General features: G+C 52.4%; 1 protein-coding gene across 1 annotated transcript in view; it reads right to left on the reverse strand.

The window, feature by feature from the left end:
- Nucleotides 1–4582: 4582 nt before the first annotated feature.
- The window catches only part of Mgat5b (alpha-1,6-mannosylglycoprotein 6-beta-N-acetylglucosaminyltransferase B), a 68629-nt gene continuing 50052 nt past the window's right edge, over nt 4583–23159 (reverse strand). Inside the window, exons 11-18 of the mRNA XM_085829399.1 lie at nt 19608–19738; nt 18847–18852; nt 13724–13879; nt 13344–13490; nt 13086–13202; nt 7810–7884; nt 6349–6605; nt 4583–5994 (exon numbers count right to left, since the gene is read on the reverse strand). Of these exons, the coding sequence (XP_085685525.1) occupies nt 5796–5994; nt 6349–6605; nt 7810–7884; nt 13086–13202; nt 13344–13490; nt 13724–13879; nt 18847–18852; nt 19608–19738 (1088 nt within the window). The 3' untranslated portion in view covers nt 4583–5795. The remainder of the gene's footprint in view (nt 5995–6348; nt 6606–7809; nt 7885–13085; nt 13203–13343; nt 13491–13723; nt 13880–18846; nt 18853–19607; nt 19739–23159) is intronic.

Genomic DNA, 23159 nt, shown 5'->3' on the forward strand with positions numbered 1-23159 from the left:
TGCAGACAGCTGTAGGCCCGGCTGCTGGGCTGACCGACTGAGCTAGCACACACTCAGACCCGTCCTTTCAGTCAGAGATGTGCTGTGTGGAGTACACCTAGGCCTGCCTTCCTGTTCCTGCTCCAGTTCCTGCCCTGACTCCCCTCCATGGTGGAGTGCAGCTTGGAAGTTCACACAAACCCTCTCTCCCCTGAGTGTTGTGGTTACTCGTCATGGCAACAGATGAAGCTACACCGATCACCTCAGGAGCCTCCTCCCCGCCCCCCCCGCGCCCCATCCCCCAACTGCAGATCCACAGCCTCATCTCCACTGAGGTTTTATCCTTCAGTGGGGTTGTCTGTCCCCTGTGGGCTGTGAGTTCTCTAAGGTCAGTGCTGGGTCCTGATACAGATTGGTGTGTGCCACTTCAAGGATTTGACAAAAGTTTGACACTGGGCTAGGACGAGGATGTAGGCTCAAGATCTCGGTCATGTTGATAAGTCCCTGAATGTCATGGGGCCTTTGTGTATGCCTTATTTGCTTCTTGACTGCTTTGCTTATGCCTTAGAAATGACCCTATTCTTTGCAGGTACCTAGAATGATATAAAAGTAAACTGGAGGGCTGGAGAGATGGTTCGGCACTGACTGCTCTTCCAGAGGTCCTGAGTTCAATTCCCAGCAACCACATGGTGGCTCACAACCCTCTGTAATGGGATCCGATGCCCTCTTCTGGTGTGTGTCTGAAGACAGCTGCAGTGTACTCATATGAATAAAAATACATAGATCTTAAAAAAAAATAAAAGCAGACTGGAAAAAATTAAACCTTCTTCAGCATTTGCTGGAGTCATGTTATAGTATTGACTAACTGTCTTTTTTTTTTTTTTTTTGATCCCCGCTCCCTCTCTTGAGACCCTGCTGACTGACTGAGCTGGTACACTTCCATTGCTTGCCCTGGAAACACCCCATGCTGGCTGGACTGAGGAGGGGCTGGGCCTGGCTTTCTGTTCCTTCTTGCTCCCCTACCGACTGTTCACCCCACCTCAGAGATTCCTCTTATATTTTCATTAATTTCTACTGAATAATTAAAACAGGAAATTAATACTTTCATCATGACTGAATACGGTCATTCCCCCACCCCCACCCCGGCTCTACTCCGGGAGTTGAGGGACTGAGAGCTCTTTTCCAGCTTCAACACAGGGCCAGCTGGGCTATGTACTCAGAAATTGCTTTTTAATTGATGAATGGATGAATGAATGGGCAGACAGAAACAGCACTTCCAAGGCCAAGACAGCTGTTTGGAAGTTTCCAGAATTAAAGCTGACTCCGTTTCCTCTGGGCTGCGTCGATTTTGGGCTTTTGCAGATCCTCACGTAGCCTAGGCTGGCTTCTGACTTGCTGTGTAGCTGAGGATAACCCTGAACTCCCGATACTCCTGCCTCTGTTTGCTCTGTGCTGGGATTACGGGCAAGGCTACCACACCCTAGCATGGCTCCAGTTTGGTACTGTTAAAATGAAATGTGAATTTCGGGGTCTCTGGAGTTTAGACACGCCTTGAGAATGTGATGTCTTCTTATTTCCTCTGGGCTGCCTTCCACCTAGAGCTTACTTGCTGGCTTCCAGCTTTATCCAAAGGGTGGGTTCTTTTGAGACACATTCTTTTTTTGTTTTGTTTTTGTTTTTGTTTTTGTTTTTTGAGACAGGGTTTCTCTGTATAGCCCTGGCTGTCCTGGAACTCACTTTGTAGACCAGGCTGGCCCCGAACTCAGAAATCTGCCTGTCTCTGCCTCCCGAGTGCTCAGATTAAAGTCGTGCGCCACCATGACTGGCTTGAGACACATTCTTACTATGCTGTCCTGGAAATCACTCTGTAGACCAGGCTGGCCTTGAACTCGGAGATCTGCCTGCCTCTGCTTCCCAAGTGCTAGGATTAAAGGTATGCCCAGCTAGGATTCTTTTCTTAAATATACATTTTATTTTAAATTATGTTTCTCTTGTGAGTATGTGCTGGTGAGTGTGAATGCCCACAGGAACTAGAAGAGGACAGATCTCCTGGCGCTGGAGTTATGGGGCAGTTGTGAGCAGCCCGATGTGGGTGCTGGGAATTGAACTTGGGTCTTCTTTAAGAGCAGTGCTGTTAGCCACTGGGCCATCTTTCCAGTTCCCCAAAGGGGTTTCTTATATCATGGGAACCATCTTGGCCCTGGAGGGGCTGATGGACAGGGACACAGAGGCTGGGGTTGTAGCCATCGGCCTGGCCCCTGTGGAGACAGCTCGGTTTGCTCTCAGAGGTGAAATTACTCATCTAGCCCCAGTCATGGGTTCCCCCAAGTCACCCCAATGCAGGCTTCAGGGTTCAGAGACTCGGGAGTCAGTGCCAGGACCCGGAGATGCAAGCAGGTGCCCATGCTATCTGGATACCTCCATGGTTTTCTCTGCCCTTACAGGGTGTGTATAAGCCGCCATCTCATCCTCCCCCAGAGAGTGGCCCTCAGAGTGTAGTAGCTTTGGGCCTAGACCTCTCCCGTGCCCTTCTACACACCTTTCCCTTTGGGGTGGTTTACATGGGGCTTTCACAAGCTGAGGGTGAACCTAGCAATAGCTGCTACTCTTCCTCAAGGGTCTGAGTTTGGCACCGATAGCTATGCCTTGTTCCTTCATGAGGGTGGCCCCTGCCTCCAACCTTTCCAGTTTCCTGTTGCGGGCACAGCTGTGGCATCTGAGAGGCCCATTCTGACCTTGGGACTCCCCACCAGGTCTTTCCTGATCCTCCAGGGCAGATCTCTCCCACGACCCCAGGCTCCTCCACAGCACTGGAGGCAGAGAGGCCAGAGAGGCCAGAGTGGATGTGGAGCAACAGTGCTGGCTTCCATTCCAAACCAAAGCTTAAAAGACGCCACTTCTAATTACACCGGAGTGCAATGTGCCCCGAGGCCTTTTGTAGTAAACGGTTCTCGACAAATTCAGTTTTTCATTCATTATTATTAATTATTTCCCGGAGCTAGGCAAGCGGGAAGCAGGGCCCTGCTCAGCCCTGAGCACTCACACTGCTGTCAAAGGCTGGGACAAATGCGTGGGACTCTGACGCTTGAGTTCCTACCTATAAGGACTCCAGGGAGGCTGGCCCTGGGCCTGGATTGGGAGGGGCCAAAGCAAAGCAAGCTTCCATGCTTTAATGTGCCCAGTGTGAAGATGTTGCCCTTCTAACACATGGCTTGTCAAATCCCCCCAAATCTCTCTCTTTCTCTCTCGCTCTCTCTCTCTCTCTCTCTCACACACACACACACACACACACGCACACACACACGTACACACACACACACACACACACACACACACACGCACGTACGTGAACCCATGGGAGACTGTCTGGGCTGGCTGTGTGGCTGTCAGTGGACTGCTCGCTGGCACACGGGAAGCCCTGGACTTGATCTCCCGGCACTGAATAAAATTGAGGGTGGTGTTACACACCTGTAGCCCCATCAGGAGGTAAAGGCAAAAGGAAAAGAGTATCCTCTGCTACATAGTGAGTTTGGAGCTAGCCTGGGCTATGTAAGACCCCATCTGGAAAAAAAATACGTATATATAATAAGTACATACATAGGATAATCGGAAACACCTTCTGTACCCACTTGGTCTAGACCAGTCATTCTCAAAGCTCAGGCCCAGGGCGGTGGTGGCGGTGGCGGTGGCAGTGGCGGCTGCGGCCATGGGCAGCAGCAGCAGCTCCTAAGAGCACGTCAGACTCAAGGGCCTTCTGCCGCTCAGACCTCTTAGACTCTAGGCTGCTACGCTTTAAAAGCTGGGATGGTGGTGACCAAGGCACGCCCGTGTGAGACCCTCTGGCCTAGAGCAGGGCTGGTCACCTTGTGCTGCGGTGTCATGGGTCAGACCTTTGTGTAGGGGTTGGGGACTAGGGTGAGTGAGGCAGGGGCTTCTTATGAGTTATCGGACGGACACTGACCTATGTAACCTGCATTCTCTGCTTAAATCTCCTGGCTGCCTACCCGCCATTCCCCCAACCCAGGATGTAACAAGTCTGGACAGTTTCAGGGAATAAAACCACCCCTGTGGAGAATCACTGACTGTCGAATATTTCCATGTATTTGAGCCACATATAAAACCCCGGACCCAGGGCTTCACGGCAGCTTTGAAATGGTCCTGAGGTCACAAGCTGTGCCTTTGTCTGTCTGCTTATCTGTAACAAGGAATCAGGGCAGCATCCAGGACATCATGGCCCCAGCCCAGAGCAAACACATGCAGTGAACCCCACTTGAGAAGCACAAGCACATCGCTGGCGGTGGCCTCAAGCTCTTCCACACTGGGTTGATGTTTTCTGGTTTCACACCTCTGCATTCTGCATGTGGGTGTGGCAAAGAGGCACTGACAGGAGCATCCCGTGGTCAGAGCTGGGAGGACGACTGGGTAGAGGCACTTCCTCGGTTTCCAGCCCCTCGTGCCATGTTTCATCAATACAGAGCAACATCTGGGGACCCTACCCAGTCCCCTCAATGCTGGGTGAGCCCTGGGGGGGTTCCAGAAGACAAAAAAAACCCCACCAATTTCTTCATCATCTCACATCCCAATAAAATATTTATTTCAAGAAATAAATCTTTAAAAAAAAAGAGAGAGAGAAGAGAGAGAGAAGTGTCTCTATTGCTTTCCTCCGACAGGCAGATCCTCGGAACCACTGGTCTCTTGCTGCTCTGGGTTCTGCTGCCACAGACAGGGAGGGGCCAACCAGGACAGGGGGCACTGGCAAGTCCCACGCAGGACAGTTCCTTCCTACAACTGTCTGGTCCCAGGGAGCCTGGGAGCGGGCCATATATGAGCAATGGCAGTGTTCCTGGAGCCTGGCTGGCCCTGGGGTGGGAGAGGGAAGGGTTACCCTGGACTGGAAGAGGGCATGCCACAGAGATGGGTACTGAAGTCTGAGTGTACTGAAGTGGCCTGAGGTTGGAGGAAACAGAAGGGAGGGGCAAGTATGGGGCCCAGAAGGGTGGGAGCCAGGGGAGGTCTGGTGGACCTGCGTATCGGAACCAGCCTAGTGTATCGTGGGTGTAACTTCATCTCAGCCTGGCCGGCATGAGATGCTCGAAGGTTGGAAATGTTGTCAGAGTCTGCAGAGGAGGCCTTGGTGGGGCCTGGGACCTGTTGTCAGAAGCTAGGGTGGAGGTGGCCACCGGAGGGGCAGAGACCAAGGCTGTGGACCAGTCACAGGCCATGCCAGAACTGGGTGTCAGGAGAGGCCCAGAGGGAATTCTGCTGGAGGAAGCAGGGTTGAGCAACAGGAGGGGCACTAGGAGGGGGGCCTCCCTGAGCTCCTTGTCCCTTTGTCCCCCCCCCAAGCAACTGAGGAGGCCAGACTGGCCCTGCGTGAAGTGTTGCCTCGTGTGAGGGTGTGGCCCTCACGACAAGTGTGGCTGTGACCTGATCCCTCTCCCTTGAGGTGAGACCTCTGATGAATAGGGGACCGCATGACCATGCTCCCAGCCTTGTGGATCAAAAGGCCTATGCTGGGCCCAAGCATGGTCCAGACCTCAGAAAGCCAGGGACCTCCATCCACGTGCTCCTGGGTACACCGGACAGGGAGGTAGGCCCACGTGCTTGGCCTCAAGTCCTATGGTGAGGCAAGGAGCCCCCCAGGAGGGAGCTGCAGGCCTGGAGCTGCTGTCTCCTCAGCTTCCTCTTTCCATCCCTGGCCAGGGGAGGCTGCAGCCAGGGGACACGCGGTGAGTGTGACCAGAGCTCAGAAAGTGCTGGTGCTTGCCAACCGCGCGTGCACGGGTGGGCAGGTTCTGGGCAGGGTGGCTCCGGCCTCACAGGCAGCCCTGGCACAAGGCCACCTGGCCCTTGCGGAAGTCACGGCAGGGGCAGAGCCTCTGGTACTTGGTGCTGGCACCGGCACAGCTGAAGAGCAGCGGCTCTTTCTGTAGGTAGCACTCTTGGCCGGGTTGGGCAAAGGCAGGGTACAAGTGATGCATCTCCCACTCAGTGCTGTCACAGGGCACCTGCAGCCTGCAAAGGTGACATCAGCATCGTCACTCTGGTGAGCAGGGTGACAGCTAGCCCCAGCTTGGCGTGGCCCCACCCCCTCCCTGGACCAGAGAGGACAGTTTTGAATCCATCTGTCAGAGCTCAGAGAAGCTATGGGCCTGGTGGGACTGTAGTTTTGGTAACCCAACTGGAGAGAGACTCACACGGGCTGGGCAGGGGCCACAAGAGGTGGAAGAAGGCAAGGCCGGGGGGATGGATGTCCCCTTAGGGATTTTTCTTGGTTGATTCAAAAGCATCAAACCCACATCTAGCGGGAAGCCAGGCCGGGGGAGGGGGGCGGTGGCAAGGAGGGGTCGCAGGCAGGGGCTCACTTACTTGAGGAAGGAATCCTGGCTGTTGAGGAAAGGGAAGAATGAAGGCTCGCAGATCAATCCATGGTCCAGGCAGGCGTCCGTGCAGGCCCTTCCAGGGGCTGCCAGCCAGGCCCGCAGAGAGTGGGTAGGGGGCCAGGCTCCCGGAACTGAGCTGATGTTCTGGGCCCACTCGAGATGAGTTGCATTAGGAGCTAAGACAAATGGACTCTGGGCAGTGCTGGCCCCTGGTGGAACAGGGCTTGGACCCGCACAGAAGTCCTGTCAAGAAAGGAGGTGTTAGGGATGGGGACAGGTTTTCTCTAGAGTGCCTGGCACTACAGCTTCAGTAAGAGCTGCTACTGGGCACCTCTTGAATGCCACGTGGCCTCGGCCATTATTTCCGTAATACCAAGTGGCCCTGTAGAATGGATGAATGTTAATTGTTGCACAAACAGTAGAGGCTGAATCCAGGGCGTATGCCAGGGACTCACGACTGGATGGCAGAGGTGAGCTTTGAACTTGCTTGTTTGGGCTGTCTGCCCTGCACAACCTCATCTCTGGGGTCAGACTTTCAGGATTTCAACTTGAGGCCCATGAAACCTGGGGACAGAGCCTTGTGCTCACCCCTGACACTCTTCTTGGGGGCCCTAGGTCCTAGCAGGTAATGTTTCTGTAAGCTTTGAGGATATAGTGAGATGGGAGTGGGGAGCCCTAGTTTAGTGACTCTGGCCTTGACCCCACAATGTGTCTTTCTGGGCTTCAGATTCCCATCCATAGGGGAGGGAGCAGTTCAGAACCAGCCTCCAGGTCCTACTGCTCACACCTGTGGCTGGCCAAGGTTCAAAGACACACAGCTTCTAACAGTCACCGCAGTTGTCCCCGGGGTCCTGAGCCCTACAGCATCTTCTGGCTTCCTCTCATACCTGGAGCCTGATAAAACACAGCCCAGGCTACCTGCAGCTTGAAGTGAGTCAGATGATGGGCTCTGAGCTGGACCCCATGGAAGAGCCCAGGAGGGTAGGTCTCCTGACCTGTGCTTCGCTGGCTAGCTTCTGTGCACTCTGAGTGGGCTGAGAAGATGACTGCCTGTCAGAGCCTGTCTGCTGCTTGCTCAGTGGGACTGTATGGTAGTCTGAGCCTACACAAGAGCAGTCCCCCTCCCCCGTTTCTCTGGGCAGACCTCTATCTAGCTCCTATCTGCCTGAGTCCTTTGGGGGCTGCCATTGGTTCTGCTAGCTCAATTATCAAACTCAGAAATGATTTAAAAAAAAAAAAACCTAGCTTCTATGTTTTCCATGGCACTGATACCCATGATTGTTGGGCCCCAGGCCCCAACCCCTACTGTGGGGTGCAGAGCTGGATGGATGGATGGCTTGCCTGTAGCTGCTGCAGTCTACATAGACCACATGGCCCTAACTCTGAAGTGATAGGCTTTGGAGTGACATCCCCAAGGCCCTGGGGCAGAGGACACAGGGTGACCTACCTGGTGTTGGATGTAGGCATTGATCCGTTCCAGCATCCCTGCACAGGTATATTCATAGGGCAGATATGGGTCTACCTGTGGAAGAGATGGGCCACACCCAAGCTCAGCATCAGATCAGGTTGGTACTCTCTGCCCAGAAAGCCCACCAACTGTCCACCAGGCCTCTCTACCAGCATATACTTTGTGTTCCCAAGGAAATCCCGAGGGATGTTGATTTAGATCCACACGGTCTGGTCCTCAGGCTCCACTTATATCCAGGCCTCATCTCTCTCTGCTGCCCCATTCCTCTCCCTTTGCAAAACCTCTTGGGTGTCACCTATCCTTGAGACATCTTGAGCCTACCCATCCCTGGATAAGGAAAGTGTTCTTAGTGGCTTTCAGAACCCTAGCAGCTACGGGGTCCTCTCCTAGCACAGGATAGCTCCTGGGTCAACGTTTCCTATTTGTTCCCCATCTCCTGTATGAGCCTGCAAAGCCACTGAAGGTAGGGACCGTGGCTTGTCCACCACTGAGCCCCCTTGGTCTGTTATGGTATCTGGCATGCATCAGGTGATGAGGAGACAGTCATGCACGCAGAAGCACCCACCCTCACCCTGTACCCCACGAAAGAGGCAGAGCATTCACACAGAGGAGCACAGGACAGTCACACATCACTGTTGGATAGAACAAGATGAATCTTGTCACCCATCCTCCCCAGGCACATGGCTACATAAGATGCATATGCCTCTTTCTTTCCCTAAGAAAGGCTCTGCAGATTCTGTGCAAGTGTCTAGAGGCCACACCACAGCCTAGTCCAAGCAGATAGGAGGAGTAGCTAGGGCACAGAGAACTGGCAGAAAAGCCTGGCTTGGAGGCAGGCTCCTAGAAACCCAGCTTTTGTGTGACACAAGAAATAGGGATCCCTGGAGCTCACTGGCCAGCCAGCCTGGCCATATGGGGGAGCCTCAGGTTCAATGGGACCATGACTCAAAAACTGAAGGTAGGGGCTGGAGTCATGGCCCAGCTGCCAAGAACACTTGCTGTTCTTGCACAGGACCCAGGTTACACTCCCATCACCCACATGATGGCTCACAACCATCCCTACTACAGTCCTGGGGGAGCCAAACACCCTCTTCTGATGTCTGCAGGTACCAGGCATGAATGTGGTACATAAATATGCAGGTAAAACACTCTCACACACACAAAATAAATATTAAAAAGTAAATATAAAAGTGATTCTAGGGCTGGTGAGATGGCTCAGTGGGTAAGAGCACCTGACTGCTCTTCTAAAGGTCTGGAGTTCAAATCCCAGCAACCACATGGTGGCTCACAACCATCCGTAATGAGATCTGACTCCCTCTTCTGGAGTGTCTGAAGACAACTACAGTGTACTTACATATAATAAATAAATAAATCTTTATAAAAAAAGTGATTCTATTTCAAAAAAACAATGGTGGAGACTAAGAGGGGAAAGATGGCCAAGTGTGGTGGTGTACACCTTTAGTCCCAGCACTCGGGAGGCAGAGGCAGGTGGATTTCTGAGTTCAAGGCCAGCCTGGTCTACAGAGTGAGTTCCAGGACAGCCAGGGCTACACAGAGAAACCCTGTCTCGAAAAAAGGGGAGGGGGATGCAGGATGTTGACCTTGGACCTCCACATTCACATGTGCAGATACACATACATGCAGGCAGACATACAATGCATGCATACCATGCAACCTATGAATACAACCCACACACACATACATGAAATGCACAAAATACACAACATATACTATACATACAACGTGCACAAAATCCACATAGTAAGCACACAACATATATAATAGCACAAGACACACACAAGCACACCTAGTCGGTCACCACCAGCCCAGAAGGGCACATGTCAGGGACAGCAGTGTCCAGCCAACTGGACTGACCCAGCTGGGAATCAGAGGGAAGGTATAGCAGTCTGGGCCTGTTGCACCCTGAATGTCACGATCAGTGTGGTCCACCTGGCTCCTATGGGTGACATTTCCTGCAGACCATACCAACCATCAGTGGTAAAACTGGGACAGCTTTGCCTGAGCCTGTGTTCTTCCTCCTCAGCAGGACGGGTGACATTAGAACACCTAGCAGGGCTAGGCTCTGCGTCCTAGGGTTAAGGTCCACCCTCAACACAATGAAATTCCCAGAAGGAAAAAAAGCCACAAGTGCCTTCAAGATCCTACCAGGCTGATGAATCAGCCTCTCCGTGAAGGAGAACTTCTATGGTTACAGAGAGCTGGGATGTAGATGTAGTCAAATCGCCTTGAGCTTTCTTTTGCCTCCCTCGAAGTTACTCATCACCTGCCTGTGTCTGACCTTACGTCCTTGTGACTTTGACATGAAAGCATTCGGATTGCAACCTCAAAACAAACTCTTAATTCCCACCAACCCAGAAGGCAAGAAGATCTGTGACCGGGCCCCTGCTTTGGAGGACCTGCCCACCTGAAGGGTGTTGACCCATGTTTTTCCGTGTTGTTACTATAGAAGCCTCGTGGAACTGTTACCACCGTGGAACATAAGTCTTTGGGGTGACTTGAATCTGTGTCTTCGGGTCAAGGTCACTCATACTTGGTTCCAGAATAAACAATGTCTTTGAGGTGAGAGTCCTGTTTTGTGTCAACAATATCCGAGTGACCCCAAGACGAGACACCCAGGACCTGCTGCCTCTGACTCTCACTGTTTTAACCTGTCCCAGAACAGGGGTGTGGGGGTGTTTCCTCATCCTGAGGCCACACCCAGCTGCCATGTCACCCCACCCATGGGCCCTGCCTTCTCAGACCTACACTTCCCACAGTCCTGTTCCAGTCTGCTCTGCTTTTTGAGCTGATGGCAGGGCTTGTAGGGAAAGGTTTGGAACAGGGTTTTAAACAACCAGCCGTAGGAGAGAGACTTCACTCCACATGAGGCGCCTCTCCTCTACAGTGTTAGCAAACAGCTCCTATAGCAAGTCAAAGGTTCCCATGTGAGGGGCATCGGCAGCCACTTCAGTCTGCCTACTGGAAACTTCTGCCTGGGAGCAGCAGCTGGATGCGACCCCACGGGGTCAAACTTGCGGGAACTCTGTTCTCTGTCTCACAGGGACAAGTACTAGCCCTGCAGAAAATGGGAGCTGTGTGTGTGTGGGGGGGTGTCACACAGAAGTAGCACGTCACCTCCTGTCCTTTCATCGGAAATGGCCCCATCTGGCCCGTGTGTCCACAGGCAGGGTCCACAGGCCAGGTCCAGGTGGGGTGTGCTGGCCTGGGAGGCCTCCATCTTCTCGGGCAGCCTCCTGGCTCCTCCTCCCTCTCTCCCGGGCTGAAGTCCGAAAGACCCACACTTGGGACCATTTATCTCCTCATGGCCACCACATTCCCTTGGAACCCAGCCAGCTGCTACTAAACCAATTTTTTGAAACAGGACAGCCAGTATTACCCAGGGTGCCTCTTTGAAATGCAGACGTCAGGGCCACTAAAAACCGGGGATGGGGGGTGAGGGGGTGTCTGTGCTGTAAGCCCCACCCCCTAATTCCATTCTCCACCTCCCCCACCCCCCCACCAAGGCTCACCTGATGGTTTGGTTTGGTTTTCTTGAAACAACCTCACTGTGTAGCCCAGGGTGTCCTGGATTTCCCAACTCTCCTCCCTTAGTTTCCCAAGGAAGTGGGACTGATAGTAAAGTCCCTCTGAGTCACAGGGGAAGGGGAAGGCTGAAGGCTGCAGTTTCTACCTGTTTTGGGAACCCCCTCAGATGGACAATACCTACTGATTCTTTCATCTTTGTGCTCTCTCTCTCTCTCTCTCTTAATTAACTAACAAAATTGAACATATGTTCATATTTTTTTAAAAAAAAGAACCTAGGCCCAGTGTCCTATTGACACTGCCCACTTCTAGGAGTGACTTCTATGCTGGGTCCTCCCATAGTCACCTGATGGCCTGGGCCCAGATGGAATGAAAGGAAGAGGGGGAGGGGCTGCCACACCCTCCCACCAAGATAGATAGACGGGGAGGGGGAGGTCACCCGATACTCAGCCCAACACATTATGGAGTAAGTTCTCTCACAGAAGTTAGAGAGATGGCTCAGATAGGAGTTAAGGGCACTGGCTAGTCTTTCAGGAGGCTCACGACTGCCTGCAGCTCCCTTTGGGCACCAGAAACATATTTGATGCACAGACACACATGTAAGCAAAACATTAATAGACATAAAATAAAAAGAAACAAAACGTTTTAAAAAGTGATACTCTCGCAGAAAACCTGCATTTGGTTCCCAGCACCCACATCAGTGGCTGACAACTGCCTCTGACTCCAACTCCAGGGGGACCTGACACCCTCTTCTGGCCTCTCATACACACACACACACACACACACACACACACACACACACCACCCTAGAAATAGAAATAAAATAAACACTTAAAAAACAAACAAACAAACAAACAAACAACAAAAAGAACAAACCAGGCCGGGCGTGGTGGCGCATACCTTTGATCCCAGCACTCGGGAGGCAGAGGCAGGTGGATTTCTGAGTTCGAGGCCAGCCTGGACTACAAAGTGAGTTCCAGGACAGCCAGGGCTATACAGAGAAATCCTGTCTCAAAAAAACAAACAAAAACAAAAACAAAAACAAAACAAAACAAAGAATAAGTTTTCTTGGAATGAAGTGCTGAGCTCGAGGATAAGATAAGCTGTGATGAAGCTGTGATGTTATCTGTAGCTCGGGTACATCTCCTCCCGACACTTCATCTCTCATAGGCACACACCAGGCCTCCCATGTTCACTAAAGGAGCTGGGTGTTCTGCTCTTGGTATTCGATAGGTAGTTCCTGGACCAGTGCTGTGGACCACAGTGTAAGACACATGAGCCCCAGCCAGGCTTGCTGAGATAGAACCTGCAGGCAAGCCAGTATCCCCGAAGAGCTGCATGCGGCTGCAGTTACTGGCTGCTACCCGAAGGCTTCAGCCCTCCCCACAGCTGTGCTGGGGCTCACCCTGCGCGTGCCTGCTTAGTTCCTGACTTGTGCCAAGAGTACTCTTAGGGCACAGCCCTCTAAGGTGCTTAGTAAATGAGTCTGGCCCACAGGTGCCAGATCAGGGAGTGCAGGTTGCTCCCTGCAGAGAGCCACCCTCTTCCCATAACCACACACCACGCTGGGAAGCGGGGACCCACGCGTCCCTTTCTCATCCGTGTGGGCCGATGCCTTTCCAAGGCAGCCCTGCATGCCCGAGTGAGTTCTTTAGGAAGTTTCTTCTTTTAATCATAGGCAAGACGCACAGTATGGCGGGTCAGAGTCTCACCTGGGTGTTCATGATGGCCTTAATGGCTGCTTCAAACTCATCGGAGTTGTTATAGTCCACGGTCCACACGTGCGGCTTGCCAATAAAGTTCTCTGCATACGGATGCTGGGAGAACACCTGCCCAGGACCAACAGAGGGCTGCTTCAGCCTGCAGCCTGCAGCTAGGCTGGGCTCAAGCACCCTCCTAGGTCCCTTCCCTCTCTGCGTGGCACCACACTTCTCAGACTCCCAGATCTGGGGCAGGACCCTTCTGCTCACCTCCCTGGAGGTGGGCTTGCCCCGGAAGAACTCGTGGTTGAGGGAGCTGTGGGGCGGGCTGAAGCGAGATTGCAGGAAGATGCAGCCATTGGCAATGGCTTCCAACGGTGCTGGGCCCTCGTAGGGGAATCCGAACCCTATAAAGAGCTGGGAGCAGAGGGGACAGTCAAGATGGCTCAGTGGGTAGAGGCGCTTGCTACCATGCCTGGTGACCCGAGCTCCTACTCCCCTTGTCCCTCCCAATCGAGGGCCTCCCGGCCTTCTGGACCAAGTGTCTGCCAGGATTCTGGGCGGCAGAACACATGGAGATGTCTGGCCTGGTAGATGCCTGCCATCCAGGGCTGCGACCTGCAGGGGTAGGACAGTGGCCATAGCCTCACCTTGGCCTTCCGCAGCAGCTGCTGGAACTCAGGCTGCGGTAGGAGGCCGTGGTTCTTCACGAAGGCGGGGACCTCGGGTGGCCGCTGGCTCTCATAGTACACGGTGCCGTGGATCTCCATGTATTTGTTGAGGATGGCCAGGAACTTCTCCTTGCCCTGCAGAAGGAGGAGGAAAAAGAGGAGATGGTGACGGACCATCCCCTCACACTCAGAAGGCAGAGCTGGTAGGCCAGCCCCCCCCCTCTGGCCTTAGAAGACATCAGAATCATCTTGGGGTGATTATTCACTTGCTGTGTAGACTTGGCAGAGTCCCTCTCCTCTCCGGTCTTTGGACTTTCCATTTGTGAGTTGCAGGGCCTGAGCTAAACCTGAGGCTTTAAGGTAGCGTTGGTTCTAGCCATGGAGCTGAGTTTCCCAAAGAAGGCCGTGGACACCGAACACTTAAATCCATCTATGAACCTGGATGCCCTGAGGACCTGTGGATTTCTCTGGAACTCCCTCACATATCCACCCATGCACCTGTTGAGTCAGCCATACACCTGTCTGCATATACTCCATCCATCCATCCATCTATCCATCCATCCATCCATCCATCCATCCTTCTACCCACCCATCCACACATAAGTACACCAACCCACTTAACCGTCCATCCACCTTTCCACCCACTTACCCACACATCCATTTTCCCACCCATTCATCCATCTGCCAACCTATTCATCTCTCCATCCTCAAATCCATCTATGTCTCTACCCATTTGTCTGTCTGTCCCCTCTCCACCTGTCCTTCCGTCCACTCATTCCTTTTTCCCGGGAAGGAGGAAGGTGGAGGAGGTTCTGGGTTGCAGACACAGGGTGTCAGCTTCAGGACGTGAATGAGCCAGAGCAGCCTTACTTCTGACTTGTTATGTCACTTGCTATGATTGATTAAGGTGACCTGGGACTGTTCGGGCCCCAGCTACAAGCCAGGACTCAGATCTAATCCTCTCTGGAAGAAAATGTCATCAGGTCTGACTTCAAATTATTTCTGTGATTTTCCTTTCATATTCATTTTCTAGAACACATTAAAATAAAAGAAATCAAGATGCTGGGTGTGGTGTCGCATGCCTTTAATCCCAGCACTCGGGAGGCAGAGGCAGGTGGATTTCTGAGTTAGAGGCCAGCCTGGTCTACAAAGTGAGTGCCAGGACAGCCAGGGCTACACAGAGAAACCCTGTCTCGAAAAACAAAAAACAAAACAAAAACAAACAAAACCAAAACCAAAACCAAAACCAAAAATCCTGAAAATCCAGAAGGCTTTGCTACAGAAATTGACAGGGTGAGGCTAAAACCCATTGGAAATGCTTTGGTCCTAGAATAAATGAAACAACATAGGCAGACAGAGCACCTGACCCCCGGGTCTGTGTGCAGCAGGAGGGGCAGGGACAGCAGGGTGGTGACATCAGGATGACACAGATCGTTGGGGTGGAGCATCTGAGTCCAGACAGATCCCACAGACACCCACAGTCCTCATTGCTGAAAAGGGGATGTGTTTTGGAGCAGAAAGGATGACCTCTTCAACAAACAGTCCAGGGCATTTATCATCTACATGCAAAGCAAGGGAGAGAGCGTCCGAGTCTGGGTCCCGTGGGGCAACACGGGATTGTAAGAATGTGAATCTGCATGTCCCATTATACTGCAGTGTTAACTCAAAATTAATCATAGGCTCAAAGGCAAAAACTAAAACTACAGAACCAGCAGAGGTGCCAGAGAGAAGCCGTGGCTTCGGGATAAACACGAGTTCTTGGCTACGGCACCAGAGGCACGGTCTGCAAAAGACAGCTTTCAATTTTTATTAAAGTCAAGGCTTAGCCAGGCGTGGTGCGCACCTGTTATCCCAACACTCTGGAGGCTGAGACAGGGGAATTGCCACAAGGATAGCCTGAGCTACATAGTGAGTTCAAGGATCCTTGTGCTACATAGCAAGACCCTGTCTTCAGAAAAACTGACAAAGCAAATAGTGTTTGCTCTGTGTAAACTTCCATTAAAACTAAAGCAAAAAGAACCAGACTTGGTGGCACAGGCCTTTAATCCCAGCACCTGGGAGACAGAGGCAGGCGGATCTCAAGAGTTCAGGCCAGCCTGGTTTGTTTAGGGAGCTGCAAGACAGCCAGGACTGTGAGATCGTGTCTAAAAAATAACAACAAAAAAGACTAATGCAAAAGAGAGAGAGGAGGAAGCAGCAGTGGAGTCCACTGGGGCCAAAGAAATATTTATTTTTGTTAGGGGTGTGTGTGTGTGTGTGTGTGTGTGTGTGTGTGAGGGGGTGGGGAAGAGAGAGAGAGAGAGAGAGAGAGAGAGAGATTCCTTTTTATTTTTTATGTGCCTCAGGGTTTTGCTTGCATGCATGTCTGTGTGAGGGTGTCAGATCCCCTGGTACTAGAGTTCCGGACAGCTGTGAGCTTTCATGTGGGTGCTGGGGATTAAAACAGGGTCCTCTGGAAGAGCAGTCAGTGCTCTGAGTCTTTGAGCCATCTCTCCAGCCTCTATTTTTCTTTTGTTGAGACCACACCCAGCCTGAAGCAATATATAAAGAGGTAACAAGTGAAGATTTTCAAAAAATTGTGACCAATTTAAAAAGGATCATAAAGATCTATGAATTCGATGTAAGTAAAAAAGAAAGCCACAGCCAAGGGAATCGGAGTGAACTGGCCAAGAGTCGAACATGCTTAGTTCAAGCAGATGAGGGAAAAGGCAAACTGCCCATGGTGGCCGGCACCAAGCCTTACAGCTAGTTTGTGAGCGGAAACAAATGGTGTGGGGAGGGAGCAGAAAGTCTTTACTACGTTACTGAGAAGACTTGGAGCTGGGATTCCATGCACAGCGACAATGCCCTCCAGGAACACAGGTGAGGGAGGGGCTCAGCAGGTAAAGGCACTTACTGCCAAGCCTGACAGCCCTGATAACCTGAGCTGACCTGAGTTCAAGTTCAGGGACCCATAGTAGGGTCTCTTGTCACCCAAGAAAAAGTGTTCACTTATATTGGGCCCAGTAAGGCAAGGATGCAGGCTGCTCTCTTTGGAACCACGGGTGAAAGTCAGAGAAGACAAGGGAGGTGTTAAAATATGAATCAGTGTTGGGCCAGCAAGAGAGTTCAGTGGGTAGATGTGCTTGCAGTCAAATCTGGGTGACATGAGTTCAATTCCTGGGACTCACAGGATGGAAGGACTGATTGATTCCCGAAAGTTGTCCTCTGACCTCTGCACAAACACACGTACTCACACTCATACTCACGCACTCACACTTTTCTTTAAAAATCTTTTTGGGTTTTTCCAGACAGGGTTTCTCTGTGTAGCCCTGGATGTCCTAGAACTCACTCTGTAAAGCAGGCTGGCCTCAAACTCAGAAATCCGCCTCCCAAGTGCTAGGATTAAAGGCGTTCGCTACCTCTGCCCAGCTCACACACTCTTATTCACACCACACACATGATACACACTCAAACATATACTCAAGCTCACACACATATACACAAATTCACAGATACACACACACAGACACACACACGTAGTGCATTTGTGCTCCTCCATGTCACTCCATCGCGGTTGCTCTCAGAGGGCTGTGATAAGTCTGGGTTCATGTCACCATTTGTCCTCTGCCTGCCACTTGACTGTCTGGGTTGTCTGCTGTACGGGCACACTTCCTTTGGAGCCTGCTGGATGCCTATCCCCAGCCTGCTGAACCCCACACTCTGTCTGTCAGCCCCTGGTAACCCCTGTAATCAAACTGCCCCAAAGCCATAGCCTCCCGAAAACCAAGACTTGACAGGCCTGCTTAACACACACATACACACGCGCCTGGTGAGATGCTAACTTCTACACAAGACAAGGGTGATGGAGGCCTCCTTCCTCCATCTTGCCCCAGGCTTTTCCTGGCCTCTGCCCCATTTGCAGACTTCAGTCCCCCACTCTCTGTCGATAAAGGGTTATCCCCACTGCACTCTTTCCTAGGCTTGACTTGACGCCCCTGGTGGCCTCACGAGTTCTGCCTCTGGGCTTTCTTTCTGTCCCCGGACATCCCTGAGCTCAGCTAGTTTGTGGCCGAAGTGCTTTCTTGGCCGCTGACTAGGTGTGAGCTCATCCTATAACCTGCCGGGCCCCATTTTCCCCATCTATATAATAGGCCCGATAGCACGCCATCCTCCATCCTGGGGAGGCAATACCTGTGAGCCCTCAGCAGTGCTTGGAGTTACAGCACAGGGCCAGCCTCTGCTATTACCTCAGTGTGCTAGACTAGAGACTGCCCAACGCTTGCTTCTCTTCCTTCCTCAGCAGGAACCCAGACCTGGTGCAGCCCCAGTGGCTTACAATAAAGCCACGCTTTGGTATCCCTTGAAACTGGGTAGGAGCCATGAGCTAAAGACACAGCCACTGGGCTATGTAGGAAGAAGACAGCCTTGGTCACCCTCCTCCCTCCTCACTGATGTGTGTCTCTGAGACCCAGATGTTTGTGGCCAGCCTGAGCCTGTGGCAGAATTTGGGGTGTAGACTTAGCACCATGTCCCCAAGGCACCATGTACCTCGGCCTGGCCACTTCCTGAGACTGTGAAAGTCTTGTCTGGTCACTGCCATCCTGTGACATCTGATCTAATCCTACCAAATATGGCATGAGACTTTTCAATAGGACAGCCATGTCACAAGCGTGACTCAGGACTCCGGCTGTGTACCTGGGATGACCTTGAACTTGTCATCCTCCGGTCCCTACCTCCTGAATCCTGAGATTACTGTTCCAGTCACACTGCTTATGGGCTCTAGGGCCTGAACCCCGGGCTTGTGCATGCTAGGCAAACACTCTACCGACTGAGCCACACTCCCTAGCCCAACCCTGTCTTTGTACCATCCATCTGCCTGTGCCTGTCTTCTGACCCGCCCACCCTCAGTCTTGTCTGTGGTTGTACCCAGGAACTCTCACAGGGAGGGACCCAGGGAAGACTGCTCCGTGGACCCTGCCGTCCCCTCGCCCTCCCCTCCTCCCTCTGGTACCTCCATGGAGCTAGTGTTAGAGTCAAGGACACATCGTCAGGGAGACCCCACAGAGCAGCCACTGCTGCAGTAAGGCAAAGGCACGCACATGGAGGCTTCCGGTCCGTACCTGGAGCTGCCTCATCGCCACGGAGCATAGGGAACAGAGATAACAGGTTAGTGACCAGAGGCGTGACCAGAGGCAGGCACCACCCGCAGAAGTTTCCCAGGATGGGGACCCAAGATGGAAGATGGCGTCTTAATTTCTAAGCTCCACCCCTGCCTCTCATCCCACCAAGTTCCACTCTCCTAAGCTTCCCTGTGGGGTTTACATCATTTATTAGTTCCTAGAGGCGGGGCAGGAGGATTTCATCAGAGTCCTCCACAGAGCGGCCGTCCAGTGGGAACAGTGCAGGGGTTGAGGGTGGACAGTCGCTATCTTGTTAGGGACTACTTGAAGCCATTTGCAATAATCCAGTGCATGCCCTAGGCTTCGTGCAGCAGATGGGAGCTGCCATCTGGATCCTGCACCCGTTCCTGCAGCTTCAGGCGTGGACTGCAGAGGCATGGCATTGGCTAGGCAAGCCCTGTCATTGTGTGGCTGGAGTCTTCCGGGTTATGGGGGTGATCAGCACCAGAACCAGGTACGGTAGGCATGTCCAGCGCCAGCATGCAGATGATCTGTGTGGTTGTGGCCTACACTTGGGTGGTGGTGTCCGTGCGGTAGACACGGCTTGTGTCAGAAGGGGCTGTGGCCTGTCCTTGTGAAGGCACAGAAGGTACAGTGAATGTGTCTGGTACTGATGTGGGTGTGGCCCACACTCAGCAAGTGTTGTGGGTATGGCCCGCATTGGAGCCGGTGTGGTTGGCAGTGGGCTTGCTGGGGCTCACCTTCCAGATACTCGCCTCCTTGCCGTACACCACCGCCATGTTGCTGGCCTTGCCATCTTTGATGAGTTGCTTCTCGGTCTCATTGAGCTCCTCGGACACGAAGCCCATGAAGGAGTTGTCTGGGGTGTGAGCTACAGCCCGGCCGCAAAGGGGGAGGAAGAGGTTATCAAATGTCCAAGCAGAAGCCTGCTCCCTTGACATGCCTCGCCCAGGAGTCTCAGCTGAGCGTGTAGGGAGAGCACCCATGGGTGGGCTGGCCTGGAGCTCGCTCCGAGCAGGGAACCCCCAGGGCCACTTGGCTCCCCAGTGTGTCTCCAGATGGTCTGACTCTGGGTAACCCAGCTGGGTCTCCCTTCTCTGCTCAGTCCCTTTGTCTCAGCAGACACGTGTCACTGCAGGGGGGTGTCCTCCCCTTGCTCACCCCTCCACCCCCCCCACCCCCCCAGCACACTGACAGCTGTTTCCAAAGCTCTCTTGGCAGGCTCTTTTCTCTAGAACAATCCTTTCTGATTTGGGTCCCATCAGGTTCCTAGACCTGCCCAAGACCCCACAGGCCAAGCTCCCACTCTCTCTGTTCCCAGCTTGTCCCCAGATCACCTCAGTGTCCCCAGCCAGGGCACCTTCATGCTCACACCTGCTAACCTGTATTGTATGACTGCTGTGCCTCTGTCCTCCCTTTTCTGAGAGATAAAAATCCCACATGGTCCCTGCCCCCATCATCTGCCCCCATGAGCCTCTCTGGGGTCTGCCAGCCTTCCTGCTCCATCCCACCCCCAAGCTGGTTCTCTGTAGAGAACACAGCAGAGAATTAAGATAAAGACCTCCTAATACTCTTCCAGAACCCAGTTGGCAGGGCAGGATCTGACTTCCTCTCTGTCCCTCAAGGACAAAATACGTTTTATCTCTTTTTAATAATTTATTTATTTATTTTTGCTTAGATTTTGCAGAAAAGCACCATTATTGCATTCTTGTTAGAAGATGACCCAAGACATATGGCTTGTGTAAAAGATTATATGATCAAGGGGGGCGGGGGTTCTCTCCTTATTCGATTAATGTTTTTTTTTTTTAAGTTAACGACATTTCTCATCCTGCAACAGCTGGGCTGAGGCACTGAACACAGCCACAATCCTGGGGTCGGGTGTGGGCAAACCTGCCCACAGGAGGACTGGCTTTCCGTCTCCGCTCTCGTTCTCCTGCCTTGGACCTGAGCAGCTCTGGCAGTGGCCCTGGGAGGTGCTGAGACCTGGAATCAAAGGTCTCCAGGGTCCACTGCTTTCCTGCGTGGGCAGAACCCTGGTGAGTGCCAGTCGCAAGCAAGGCATTCTCAGGCTACCTGAGACACCCCCAAATTCCTGTCACCCTGTTTCCCACCCCATATGCTTGTGATCCACACCTTGGCCTCCCGGGCATGGAGGGGGAGCTCCCTCAGGGGAGCTAATCAAACACAGTGTGGCCTCCCCACCCCCTCCTTGAAGGGCAGGCACATGGGCAGTCCCACGAGACATTCCCGTCCACATCTGGTGTACCTTAGGCTGGCTTCAACACTCCCCCATGTAACTGAGGGTAACCCCAACACTTTGATTTCCCTGCCTCCACCTAACTGCTGGAATTATAGGTGTGCACCTACATGCGCCATGCTGCTTGAAACCAAGGTCTTGTCTGTGCTAGGCAAGCAGTCTGCCAACTGAGCCCCATGCCCAGGCCCGGATGCCTCCTGTCCCAATGCCTGGGAATGCTGCTGTGGTCCTAAGCTGACTGCAGAATAGACCCAAACTTCCTTCCTGCTCTTGGCTTCATGGTGAGGCAGAGCCCTACCCCGAGGCCCAGAGCCCTGTGTGTGGGTACTCAGGACAGAGAATGATGCTACTGACTTCCAGGCAATTTTCAACTTTAGAAGCATCTCTAATGCACAGAGGCAGCCAGAGCCTCTGGATGGATGGATGAATGAATGGATGGATGGATGGATGGATGGATGGATGGATGGGTGGATGCTTGGCTGCCTCCCTCCATCAACCTCCGGCTGGGCTGGCTGCCTCCCTCTTCCAGTGGCCTCCCTCTCCTCAGCAGCTGAGGACACATCAGGCCTGCCTTGCCCTCCACCAGAAGGGACAGATTTAGAATATAATTAGCTGAATCAGTCAGTGTGAATGGACAAGGAATGGTGGTGGCCAATTAAAATAACAGGGACAATTAGACAAAGGGCCCAAGGCAGGTGAAGGTTAGGCCAGGAGAGGGAAAGAGAGCCAGCCCAGGCTATCTAAGACCCTGTCTCAAAACACTAAAAAGGACAGAATAAATTATAAGGTGATGAGGCACACTGTTTGAAAGATGAGGGAAGGGGCTGGTGAGATGGCTCAGTGGGTAAGAGCACCCGACTGCTCTTCCGAAGGTCCAGAGTTCAAATCCCAGCAACCACATGGTGGCTCACAACCACCCACAACGAGATCTGGCGCCCTCTTCTGGAGAGTCTGAAGACAGCTACAGTGAACTTACATATAATAAATAAATAAATCTTTAAAAAAAAAAAAAAAAAAGAAAGATGAGGGAAGAATGTAAGTAATGGGAAAAAGAGAAGGAACATTTGATTAGGGTTCAGGAGGATGAGTAGGAGTTTGCCAGATCTACCAGCTATTGATAAATTAACTCTCTGTGTGTGTGTGTGTGTGTGTGTGTGTACTTGTGTGCTATAGTGCATGTGTGGAGGTCAGTTTGTGGGAGTGGTCCCAGGGATCGAACTCAGGGGATTAAGTTTGGTAGCAAGCTCTTTTACTTGGTCATTCATCTTGGTAGCCCTTGTTAGAAAGCCCTTCTTTCTTGGAGACAGGGTTTCTCTGTGTAGCCTTGGCTGTCCTGGAATTCTATCCGTGAACCAGGATGGCCTCGAACTCACAGAGATCCACCTGCCTCTGCCTCCCAAGCGCTTAGTAGGTTCTTGCAGAAGCCTCCGAACCCATCTTCTGTCCCCCACTGACCTCCACCCCTTTGGCCGTCTGCAGTCAGCTAATGCACTCTGCCTGCAACGTTTCTTCTTGAGCCAAACACAGTGGCACATACCTGGTCCCTGAGGCTTCTCTGATCAAATCTGGACTTCCTTTCTAAGTGGGTCATTACCCAAGACTCAAATTCTACAGCTTTCATTTCTCTATCCCAGGTCCCCTGCTCTCCCGTTGATACCTTTTCTCTCTGGACTTCACCCCTGAGACACATTGTACCCAAACTACACTCCCTTCTGGGCCTCACAGAACTTCCAAACGGGCTCCCCAGCAAAGAGTGATTCCCACAGAGGTGTGTGTCCCTAGACAGGTCTCAGTAACTCTATGGACCTCAGTTTCCTCCTCCAGACTCCATGGGCTGCAGGAATTGTCCTACCCCTCTGGGAGCTAATGAAGGCATCACTCAGTGACTCTGCTGTCTCATCTCTGCCCAGCGCAGCCTGAACCTAAGCTGCTGACAGAAACGTCGAGTTTGATGCCTTGAATAGAGATCATATCCTCTGCGAGTCTCTGGGAACTGTGCGGAACCACTCTGCTCTTAATTTAGACACGATCCTAA

The sequence above is a fragment of the Mus caroli genome, unplaced genomic scaffold (genome assembly GCF_978045245.1).
Source record: "Mus caroli unplaced genomic scaffold, Mus_caroli_1 scaffold_13, whole genome shotgun sequence".
Classification (NCBI taxonomy): Eukaryota; Metazoa; Chordata; class Mammalia; order Rodentia; family Muridae; genus Mus; species Mus caroli.